Genomic DNA, 12,300 nt, shown 5'->3' on the forward strand with positions numbered 1-12,300 from the left:
TTTGTTCGGCACGGCCGCGCGGGAGGGGGGCGCTTCCCGCCACTGGGGGGAGGGCGTCCTCCCGCGTTGATTCATCTTCCCCGGAGCGAGCTCAACGATCCACTGGCTCCACTCGCACTACTGAGCACACTGGCCGTCACACACCCATTGTGGCACACACTCCGGGGCGCGATCACACACTCACCACCGCGTTCACGCGCGGGCGCCTCATTTCCTCCAGTGAGGCCACAGGTCTACACACACACACACAATGGCTGTTGGTCATTCCATTAGACTCATACACACAGCCACCTGTCACCCAGGGTACTGGGTGGGAGCCTTGCGTACACACCCAGGCACAGCTACGCACTCAAACCAGCCATCGCGGATCACAGCATGGTCCACTCGACAATACTCCCCGATCACAACACACTCGGGGCCACCCTGCCCTGGCCTGCTCACCCCTGCTCATGGTGTCCCTTGCGTACCCAGAGACCCTGGAGTAGACTGCCACCCTTGTGCACACACTCCCTGTTACACACACACTCCTTAGCGTGCTGCCCACTCCCACCTACACTGTCCCACGTTTGCACGTCTATGAACGTCCTTTCTTGCCCTCCTATGTATGTATGTATGTATGGTCTGAGGACCGTTTCTGGAAGAAGGTCTGGCTAACACCTTTAGATTCCTTCTGCCCCGACATCCCGGAGCAGGAGACTTTGCTGCTCTGAGGGCACTAGGAGAGAAGGGGACAAGGGGCAGCAGACTGAGATTCTCAGATGTGCACGACTGCCCAAGCCCCTCAAGCCTTTGTTGGTCTTGTCAGCATAGGAAGAGGTATTTGCAGGTGCTTGGCAGCTCTGGCCCTGTTTATGGGTGTAAGGATGGCTCCATGCTGGAAAGAAATCCTAGAGGGAAAGGAATGGCTGGCCAGGTCTCTGTGGCCTGAATGGGCAGTCATAGGGGCTGCTGCTCTCCCTGGGAGCAGGATACAGGCACCTGTGCAACACCCAGATAAGCTCTCCCAAGAGTGAGATGCCCACAGGGTCCAAGTAGCCCCCATGAGGCACAAACACACAGGCCATTCTGCACATGCAGAGTGGACATACGCAAAACAAGCTCTTCTTGAGCAGAACACAGGAGCCAGGTCCTGGCCCCAGAGTGGCCCAAGCTGGTGCATATATCCACAAGCAGTCTGCTCACTCCTTTGCACAGCAGGTGAGCCCGCCCACATACCTAGCCGTCATTCCTACCTTCTGCCTCAGTCGGGCCACACTCAGCCTGTTTGTGCCCAAGTGTGCAGGCTCATCTGCTCATAGGGTGTGCACATTCCCACAGGTGGGGGAATGTATGCAGGGGCATGGGGAGCTCCTGCTTCTTCTACTGCGTGCTCCTTGGCACTGTTACTTGGGAGAAGCCTTGGCCTGACCTCAAAAACCAGAAAGGGAGTTTTAAGAACCAAGTGTCAGGCCAGGTGCAGTGGCTCATACCTGTAATCCCAATACTTTGAGAAGCCCAGGCAGGAGGATTGTTTGAGGCCAGGAATTTGAGACAAGCTTGGGCAACATACCAAGACCCCCATCTCTACAAAAACATAAACATTAGCTGGGTGTGATGGCGCATGCCTATAGCTCCTTAGGAGGCTGATGAGGGAAGACTGCTTGAGCTGAGGAGTTGCAGGCTACAGTGAGGTATGATTGTGTCACTACTCTCCAGCCTGGGCAACAGAGTGAGACCCTGTCTCAAAAAAAAAAAAAAAAAAAAAAAAACAGAGCCAAGTGTCAGTGTCCACAACCTTAGAAAGAACCCAGGCTTTGTGCTTGGGCACAACTGGCTTTGAACCACAGCCTTCCTCCCTCCCACCACAGCTGTGTGCCCTTGGTCAAGTCTTCTCCCTCTGACTTCAGTGGCCTCATCTGTGAAATGGGATGATAACACCACCCTCATGAGATTGTTGTGGGATCCAGATGATAAAAAGAGACTGAGACTGGGTGCAGTGGCTCACGCCTGTAATCCCAACACTTTAAGAGGCTGAGGTAGGTGGATCACTTGAGGCCAAGAGTTCAAGACCAGCCTGGCCAACATGGTGAAACCCTCTCTACAAAAAATACAAAAGTTAGCCTGGTGTGGTGGCACATGCCTATAATCCCAGCTACTCGGGAGGCTGAGGCAGGAGAATCACTTGAACCTGGGAAGGTGCAGATTGCAGTGAGCTGAGATCATGCCACTGCACTCCAGCCTAGGCAACAAAGCAAGACTTGGTCTAAAAAAAAGGAAGTCAGTGAGCATGCTGGGCCCAGGTAATGGAGCTCGATTCTAATGGGATAGTCGCAGGGAGAGAATGTGGGGCCCCAGGCCTGGGCTGCCTCTCGGAGAAGCAGCTCGAGGATCCTCAGGCCTCCCTAAGATCTAGGAAGGGCCCAGCAGAACTGTGAGCAGTAGAGCCTCTGGGAATGGTCTTGGGGCATTTCTTAAACCCAGGGCTGGCCTATAGCTCTTCCAGATATAACTACCTCCCTTCCCCCATTTCACAGATTGGAAAACTGAGACCCATCGAGTAGAAAAACTTACTCGGAGTCATAGAGGATGTCAGTGACTAAGCTGGGGCTTGACCCCACATCTTTCTACCTCCCTGACCAGGCTCTCTGTCCCTACCCTGGACTTTATCCCATCTCAGAGGCTGGAAAATACAAGTTGGAGATGGGGAAGCCTAGGGACTTTCAAAAGGGGCACGTTATCAGCTGAGCCAAGCTTGCCTCTCAGAACCTGTTTCTTCCTCTGGAAAACAGGACTACAACACCTGCCTGGCAGGTGGGTGGGATTTTCACATAGTAAGGGCTTGATTTGTACAAGGTCACCTCCTGCCTTTCTTGGCATTGAGGTCCAGGGTCCAAACTCAGGTGGCTACAGGCCAGGAGGGTGACATACATGAAGGGCCGGCTGTGAGAAAAACGACAGTGCAAATTCCATGATTGATGGCAGCAGACAGTCAGCCTCAGTGTCTAGGACACCATGGGGAAGGGGGGCGGATTGTGGCTGATTGGGGAGTACACCCCCATCTAAGGAGGCTGTCCCTTCGGGGCTCCAGCTGAATGTTGCCAGGCAGGAAGCACGCTCAGATTGCCAAATTTTCGTTTTCCAAGAGAAGCTGGAAATCTTACTGTCAAATGAAATCTTCTAATGTTTAGAAGTTAATCAGTTAATTCCTTTTTAAAACTGATTTTAAAATGTGTTTAGCGCTGTGGGTCAAACAAGCATGTCTGAGGGTCAGGTTTTGCTGGTCTGTGCCTGCTGCAGGCCCTTTCCGCCCCTGCCCCCTCCTGGGAGCACAGCTGGGCTCTGACAGGCCGAGTAGATAAAAACAGGCCTTCCACAGACACAGACCAGCCCTAAAGTGAGCAGAGTCAGGCACACCCCTCATTTTCTTTAATTCTCATTATAGCCCTGGGGGAGCAGGAGGTGGGTTCTTCAGGGTCCCCTAGGAGGAGAAGGGCGTTGCTTGAAGTCACAGAGCTGATAAGCGGTGGGCTGGCCTGACTTTCTGCCCGGGCTTCACCCAGGAAGAGGAGCTTGCTGGCTGGGCTGGTGTGTGAGGACTCCAGGGTTGGGCTTCCAGGGCTGAAATGAAGGGTACTGAGGGCCCAGAGCACCCTTCCTATATCCTTTGCTGACTTCTTCCAGCTCCAGCTAAGCTTCCTGTACACCAGCCAGGCAGCTGTTGAATTCCTATTTTCCAGAGAAGGAAACAGGCAGGCATGGGAGGCAGATCCTGGCCCTCACTGGAACCTGGGCCCTTTCTCTCTCTCCCTGTCTCTCTGTTTTAAAGAGTTTCTTGTTCTGTTACCCAGGCTGATCATAGCTCACTGCAGCCTCAAACTCCTGCACTCAAGAGATCCTCCTGCCTCAGCCTCCGGTACAGGCAGGACTATAAGTACATGCCACCACACCTGGCTAATTTCTTTTTTTTTTTTTTAATTTAAATTTTTTGTAGAGATGGGATCTTGCTATGTTGCCCATGCGGGTCTGGAACTCCTGGCCTCAAGCAATCATCCCACCTTGGCTTCCCAAAGCACTGGGATTACAGCCGTGGCACTCAGCCCCAGGGCCCTTTCCCTTGACCATCTTCCCAGTCACCCTGGTGTATAACGTCCTTTTCCATAGCCCAAGGGCCAGATGGATCAGAGGTTGCAAGCTGGCGACCTAGGGGTCAAAGTTGGCTCATGAAAGTGTTTTGGCCGGGCGTGGTGGCCCATGCCTGTAATCGCAGTACTTTGGGAGGCCAAGGCAGCCAGGTCACTTGAGGCCAGAAGTTCAAGACCACCCTGGCCAACATGGGGAAACTCCGTCTCTAATAAAAATTTTAAAAATTAGCTGGGTGTGGTGGTGTGTGCCTGTAGCCCCAGCTACTCGGGAGGCTGAGGCACGAGAATTGCTTGAACCTGGGAGGCAGAGGTTGCAGTGAACTGAGATTGTACCACTGCACTCCAGCCTGGGCGACAGAGTGAGACTTGGTCTCAAAAAAAAAAAAAAAAGTGTTTTGTTTAGCCTGTATGATATTTTTAAAATGAGCCAATATTTAAAATACAGATATCCAGGCCGGAATTACAGGCTCATGCCTGTAATCCCAGCACTTTGGGAGGCCAAGGCAGGCAAATCACCTGAGGTTGGGAGTTCGAGACCAGCCTGACCAACATGGAGAAACCCCGTCTCTACTAAAAATACAAAATTAGCTGGTCATGGTGGCGCATGCCTGTAATCCCAGCTACTCAGGAGGCTGAGGCAGGAGAATCACTTGAACCTGGGAGGTGGAGGTTGCAATGAGCCAAGATAGCATCGTTGCACTCCAGCCCTCCAACCTGGACAACAAGAGCAAAACTCTGTCTCAATAAATAAATAAATAAATAATAAATTAATAAAAATACAGATATCCAGATTTATGACTTAGCTTAAAAAAAATTTTAGGAAACCTGGAGGCACAGAGGCCACATTCACTTCCCTGCTTAAATACTTCCAAGGGGCAGGACACACTGGCTCACTAGGTGCTAGGTATAATCCTATTCTAGAGACGGGATCTTGCTATGTTGCCCATGCTGGTCTGGAACTCCTGGCCTCAAGTGGTCAAGGTATAATCCTGTTACTTTGGGAGGCTGAGGTGGGAGGATCACTTGAGCCTAGGAGTTTGGCTCTTAGACCAGCCTGGGCAACATGGCGAAACCTCATCTCTACAAAAAATACAAAAATTAACCTGGCATGGTGGCACACACCTGTAGTCCCAGCTACTTGGGAGGCTGAGGTGGAAGGATCATTTGAGCCAGTAGGTCAAGGCTGCAGTGAGCCGAGATCGAGCCACTGCACTCCAGCCTAGGCAACAGAGTGAGACATTGTCTCAAAGAAAAAGAAAATACTTCCGGGGTTTCCAGTTCCCTTAGGCTAACCCCCCTCCTCCACCACGCCTCCTGATCGGCTGCCTCCTCTTCCGCTGCCACCCCCTTTCCAACTCCACTCCGGCTCTTCATGGCTGGCTCAGATGGTAACCGCCTCAGAGGGGCTTTTCTTGACCACGTGTCTAAACCAGCTGCCCACTCCTTTGTCTTCACAGCATCCATTATTTGAAATAATATGATTTATTTGCTACTTGTTTATTACCCTCCTCCCAATCTTTCTGCATCTATAAGGCAGGGACCCCACATTTCTTATTCACTGCTGTATCCCTAGTCCCAAGAGTAATGCCTAGAACATTGCCTGTGTGCTCAGTAAATGCTGAGTTAATGGAATAATTCCTAATTGGCCACAATTGGCAGGAATTGAGTGCAGTTGCCCCTTTAGAAGGGGCCAGTGCCCTCTAGTTTGCCACAGTCCCCACCACTCCCTCTTGTCTCCCTCAGTCTAAGGATATCAGGAGTCTTTCATTATCTCCCTTGCTCAATTGTTTTCCTTACAGGAGAAAACAAATATTTATCTGTGCCCATATCCCTATCAAAAGGCCAAAGATGAAGACGGACTCAATTCATGCCACTCAAATCTGATGCCTGCCTCACCCCTGCAGGCTGGTGACCATCCAGTGATCTCAAGAATTCCACCAGACCTCTCCCGTGCTTCTGGCCTGCTTCCTACTGCCTCCTGGATGTCACCCTCCATAAGCCCATGGGAACTCCAGTTCCACTTCCGAAACCCAGTGCCCCATCGTCCTCTGCAAAACTGTTCCTCTTCCTGTGTCCTCCTCTTAGTGATGGTCCCCCTCCCCCACCTCATAAGCCAGAGCCTGGGGGACCCAGTAGTGCACAGCATCGACTGCGTCCCCATCCAGAGACCTGAGGTCTGGCTAGGGACCCAGAGGTGTAAATGGCTAGATGCAGAGTGACATGAGCCTGTTACAGGAGGAGCAAGAGGCTGCAGGAATCCCCAGGAAGCTGGTGGCCAAACAAGACCCACTAGAGGAGGAGGCGTTTTAATGGAGACCTGAAGGTGTAATAAGAGACAGCCAGGCCAGAGGGGAGGGAGAGATTCCTCCAGAAGAGGGTGTGTAGAAGCTGAGATCGTGGGGGAGAGACAGCGTGTGTGTGTGTGTGTGTGTGTGTGTGTGTGTGTGTGTGTGTACATGTTTTAGGGGTGGGAGGGGGTAATGAAAGATAAATCCCAGCACTTGAGTAGAAACATAGGGGCTTAGGAGCATATTAAAGAGTTGGACTTTACCCCAAATGTAAGAGGGAGTCATTAAAGATTTCTCTATAAGAAAAAAGAAAGGACTAGGCACACACATAACCACAATTTAAACATCACAAAGGGGCACACAAAGAAAAGTTTCTCGCACCCTCAGATCCCTGCTCTTCCTTCTGGGAGACAGTCACTGTCAAAGTTTTATAGGATTCCATCCAGAAATTCTCTCTTTATAAATAAACCCATCCATGTGGGTCCTTTTCCTTGGCTACACGCGTGGGATCCTAGTAGCCATGCTGTCCCCTGGTTTTTTCAATTAATTTATCTTGGGTGCTTTCCCTCATTACCCCACACCTTCTAGTAGCTGCCCGGTGCCCCGTGCGGTTGTCCCACAGTTCACAGAACCTGCTTCCCAGTATTGTTCTTATCACTAGCCATGCCCTTGGGTACCCCAGGACCATCTTCAGGACCCCAGGTCTATCTTTAGGACCATGCCTAGAGGTGGGCTTGGTGGCTCAAATGCTATGTGTGTTGTAAACTTTGATAGAAATTGATAAATGTTCTTCCAAAAAGATTACAACCAATTTACATTTCCGGCAAGAATGAGGAGGGTTTTGAGCCAGGGAGGGCACGGTTGGCTCTGCATCTTAGGTCATTCAGTCATTCATGGAACAAATCCGTATGGGGATCTTCCTTGCTTACTGCATGTGTGCAAGGTCTCAACTCTGGGATATATCAGATAGCACAGCGAAGTCCCCACCTCCCGGAGCTGGCATTTTAATGACAGCAACACACCACAAGCAATAAACGAATGTATGTGATATGTCAGATGGTGACAGGTACTATGGAGGAAAACTGAGCAGAAGAAGAGGGTGGAGAATGCCAGCCAGAGCTGGGGAGGAGGCGGTTTTACATTGCATGGGTCAGGGAAAACCTTGGGGAGCCGACCATGCAGATGTTTGGAGAGAAATCTCTCCACGCAGAAGAAGCAGGCAGCGCCAAGGCATGGAGGCAGGCGTGTTCAAGGCTCAGCGAAGCACCCAGCGTGGCTGAAGCAGCGGGAGGGAGAGGGAGAGCAGCAGCAGAAAGGGCAGAGGAGGTGATGGATCCTGAAGGTGCAGGGACTTCTGAGCCATTCTAAGGAGTTTACTTTTACTTGGCGTGCCATGGGGAGACACTGCCTGGTTCCAAGCAGAGCGGGGACATGATTTGTCTCGGGTTTTACTAAGATCCCTCTGGCTGCTGTGTTGAGAATAAGCTATGGGGCAAAGGAAAACGTAGGGATAATCCAGGTGAGAGATGGTGGGGGGTTCACCGAGGGCAGTGGCCAGGTGCTGGATATATTCTGAAGTTAACTCCATTATGTTTTGCTGATAGACGTGGGGTGTGAAAGTCAAGGGTGATTTGGGATTTGGGCCTGAACATTAAAGCGATGGTTTTGGAGCAGGTTTGGAGGGATCAGGAGCTCTACTCCCTTTGGCTACTGAATGTGTAATGGAACGGGGTTGCTTGTAGGTCCAGCTGCCTGCTGGACCCTCTTCTTCGATATCCTCCAGGCACCACAAACTCAGCTTGTCCAAAAACGGATCTCCCCCTTTCCTACATCTCCTGCCCAGCACCATCACCCACCAGCCCTCACCCTAGCCAGTACCCTGCAGACCACGCCTGCTGTTACCAATACAGCCTATTGGTACCTGTCAGTTTTCCTTTGGATTTCTCAATTCGGCCTTTAACTACCATCTCCAGGACCTCTGCTGTGCTGTCTCTCATCGAGATTCCAGCAACTGCTCAGGGCCTGTTGCAGGGAAAGGGCTAGGTGAATGAATGAAGGATTAAATGGATGACAGATTAAATGAATGATTTACCAGCTTCCTAATCGGTCTTGGCCAACTCCTGTCCTCCTTCAGCCCAGCCTCCATACCATCCCAGGAGAACCTTTGAAAACACACATATCTGACTATGTCCCTTCCTTGACTATAAACCATTCACAGCTCTCCAGGGCCTACATAGACATAAACTGGTGGCCTACAGACAAGTCTTGTTTGGCCCACCTAGTGTTTGGGGTTTTTTTTTAAAAACCTTGAATTAATTAGAATATTTTACATCAAAGTCTGGATTTCCCACTTAAGCAACTGGAAGAATTGGTACTACCAGGTTGCCTTTTTCCAGGATAGCATTTGGCTGATGCAGTAGTGGTTCTCCCTTTATTATTTTTATTTATTTTTGTTTTTATTTGTTTATTTTTGAGATGGAGTCTTGCTCTGTTGCCCACTCTGGAGTGCAGTGGCACGATCTTGGCTCACTGCAACCTCTGCCTCTCGGGTTCAAGCAATTCTCCTGCCTCGGCCTCCCGAGTAGCTGGGATTACAGGCGTTCACCACCACACATGGCTAAGTTTTTTGTATTTTTAGTAGAGACGGGGTTACACCACGTTGGCCAGGCGGGTCTTGAACTCCTGACCTCTAGTGGTCCATCAGCCTTGGCCTCCCACAGTGCTGGGATTACAGGCGTGAGCCACCGCACCCGGCCATTGCTTTAGACAGAGCATGTGCTCTCTAATTTGCCATAGTCCCCACCACTCCCTTTTGTCTTATACCTAACCCACTTCCCTCACTTAAATTACCTACCTGACCCCTGGACATCAGAGTTTGCAGCCCCTGGCCTAGAGGACAAAAGCATAACTTCTGGATAGTGTGTTGCATGGGGTGGGGTTGAACAGGGAGGGGCGATGGTAAGCAAAGTTGAAAAGTTAGGCTGTGGGTGGGGCGCAGTGGCTCACGCCTGCAATCCCAGCCTTTGGGAGGCTGAGGTGGGTGGATCACCTGAGGTTGGGAGTTCGAGATCAGCCTGACCAACAAAATACAAAATTAGCTGGGCGTGGTGGCACATGCCTGCAGTCCCAGCTACTTGGGATGCTGAGGCAGGAGAATCGCTTGAACCCAGGAGGCAGGGGTTGCAATGAGCTGAGATGGCACCATTGCACTCCAGCCTGGGCAACAAGAGCAAAACTCTGTTTTAAAAAAAAGAAAGAAAGAAAGAAAAAGAAAGTTAGGCTGTGACCAAATTGTGAAGGGCTTTGAATGTCATTTTAAGATGTCTTTATACAGAGGGCCACTGGGAGCAGTGAAGCAGGGGAGTGACATGCTTGGGTTTGTGTTTTTATTCCAGGTCCTCTGACAGGTGGGGACCTGACGGGACACAGCACTCAGTGAGGAAGGGGAAAAGGAAGAGGCTCCTCCCCCACTGAGCTTTGGGAAGTCTGAGTCAGCTCTCTCTCTGTTTCAGAACCAGACAGCAGCCTTGGGTGCAGGCGTGGTCCTGAGGGCAGATGGGCACTGCTGAAGACCCGGCCTGGCTCCAGCTGCTTCAAAAGGACTCCAGCCCCCCAGGACCCCGACCCACAGCCTTCTTCTGCCCACAGGATGGGAGCCTGGGGGCTGGCAGCCCGGCCATGAGGGATTACTGCCCCTCCCAGCAAAAGGCAAGCCCTGCACCCCCCAGGTACACCCCTAACCAAAATCCAGACATGGAGTCTAGACACAGAAGCCCCAGTGGGGCTGGGGAAGGGGCCTCCTGCTCTGATGGCCCCAGAGGGAGCCTAGCCTGCCCCTCCCCAACCTGCTTCTCTCCCCAGGAGGCACCCTCCGAGGAGACATTGGAGGCACATGGAGCCTCCATCTCAGGGACACCAGAAACCACCATGTCGGGGAAGCCAGAGCCTGTGTCCTCCGTGAAAACTGAGCCCAAATCCTCAGATGACAGAATTCCTATGTTCTTGGAGAAGATGGATTCCAAGTCCTCAAAGCAGGCCGATTCCACTTCCACAGGAAAGGAGGATCCTGGGTCCTCGCAGAAGGCAGATCCTATGTTTACAGGACAAGCAGAGCCTGAAATCTTAGGAAAGGGGGATCCTGTGGCTCCTGGAAGGATGGATCCCATGACTCTAAGAAAGGAAGATCTTGGATCCCTGGGAAAAGTAGATTCTTTGTGCTCTAGCGAGATGGATACAGTGTCACCGAGAAAGGAGGATCCTGGGTCTTTGAGAAAGATGGATCCTGTGTCCTCAGACAAAGTGGACCCTGTATTCCCAAGAAAGGAGGAGCCCAGGTATTCAGGAAAAGAGCATCCCGTGTCCTCAGAAAAGGCGGCTCCTACATCTGCAGAAAAGGCAGATCTTGTGTTGTCAGGAAAGAGAGATCCTGGGCCCTTGGGAAAGGCGGATCCTGTGTCCTTGGAAAGCATGGATTCTGTGTCCACAGGAAAGACAGAGCCTGGACTCCTGGGCAAGCTGACTCCAGGCTCATCCAGCAAGAATGGGCCTGTATCCTCTGGGATGGGGGCTCCTAGGTCCTCGGGAAGGCTGGATCCCACATGCTTGGGGATGGCAGATCCCGTATCTGTGGGAAATGGAGAAACTGTGCCCACCACAAAAGAGGACTCCCGGCTCCTGGGAAAGATGGACGCTGCCTCCTCAGGAGAGGGGCGTCCTGTGTCTGGCCACACGGATACCACGGCTTCAGCAAAGACAGATCTCACGTCTTTCAAAAAGGTGGATCCCGTGTCTTCAGGCAAGGTGGATCCAGTTTCTCTGGGAAAGATGGACCCCATGTGCTCAGGAAAGCCAGAGCTCTTGTCTCCTGGACAGGCAGAACGTGTGTCTGTGGGAAAGGTGGGAACTGTATCCTCAGGAAAAGAGGACCCGGTGTCCTCCAGAGAGGACCCCATATCTGTGGAAAGTAGAAAGACATCATCTGAAACGGTGAATCCTGAGTCTTTGGGAAAGACAAACCCTGTGTCTTCAGGTCCAGGTGATACCAGGTCCTTGGGGACAGCAGGTCCCCCATCTGCAGTAAAGGCTGAGCCAGCGACTGGCGGAAAAGGAGATCCCCTGTCTTCGGAGAAGGCAGGTCTGGCCGCCTCTGGAAAGGCGGCTCCCACAGCCTCAGGGAAGGCCAAGCCCCTGGCGGTAGGCAAGGAGGACCCTGTGAGCAGGGGAAAGGCAGACGCTGCCCCCTCTGGACAAGGGGACTCTGTGTCTAGAGGTAAAGTGGTCTCAACTCCAGGAAAAGCAGTCCCGGTGCCCTCGGGGAAGGTGGATCCCGTGTCCCTGGGAAAAGCAGAGGCTATCCCAGAGGGAAAGGTGGGTTCTCCGCCTCTAGAGAAGGGGAATCCAGTTAACACCACAAAGGCGGATCCCAAGGCCTCAGGGAAAGCAGAGGGGCAGTCTGGCGGCAAAGCAGAAACGAAGCTCCCTGGGCAAGAGGGCGCCACAGCACCAGGAGAAGCAGGGGCTGTGTCTTTGAAAAAGGAGACACCGCAGGCCTCAGAGAAGGTGGATCCTGGATCCTGCAGAAAAGCAGAGTCCATCTCCCTTGCTTCAGGGAAGGGAGAGCCTGTGTCCCTGGGGAAGGCCGACTCTGCACCTTCCAGAAAAATGGAGTCCCCATCCTTGGGGAAGGTGGCCTCCCTGACTCTGGAGAAGACGAAGCCGCCCTCCTCCTCCAGGCAGTTAGACGGCAAAGCCCTCGGCTCAGCCCGGTCTCCCGAGGGTGCCAGGGGCAGTGAAGGCCGCGTGGAGCCGAAGCCCGAGCCCGTGTCCAGCACCGAGGCCTCCAGCCTCGGCCAGAAAGACCTGGAAGCCGCTGGGGCCGAGAGAAGCCCCCG

The 12,300-nt window shown here is 52.4% G+C and overlaps 1 protein-coding gene across 1 annotated transcript in view; it reads left to right on the plus strand.

Moving 5' to 3' along the window:
- The first annotated feature begins 9,921 nt into the window (after positions 1-9,921).
- The window catches only part of GPRIN1 (G protein regulated inducer of neurite outgrowth 1), a 4,104-nt gene continuing 1,725 nt past the window's right edge, over positions 9,922-12,300 (plus strand). Inside the window, exons 1-2 of the mRNA XM_011990021.1 lie at positions 9,922-10,117; positions 10,271-12,298. Of these exons, the coding sequence (XP_011845411.1) occupies positions 9,965-10,117; positions 10,271-12,298 (2,181 nt within the window). The 5' untranslated portion in view covers positions 9,922-9,964. The remainder of the gene's footprint in view (positions 10,118-10,270; positions 12,299-12,300) is intronic.

The sequence above is a fragment of the Mandrillus leucophaeus genome, unplaced genomic scaffold, assembly GCF_000951045.1.
Source record: "Mandrillus leucophaeus isolate KB7577 unplaced genomic scaffold, Mleu.le_1.0 Scaffold366, whole genome shotgun sequence".
NCBI classification, from domain to species: Eukaryota; Metazoa; Chordata; class Mammalia; order Primates; family Cercopithecidae; genus Mandrillus; species Mandrillus leucophaeus.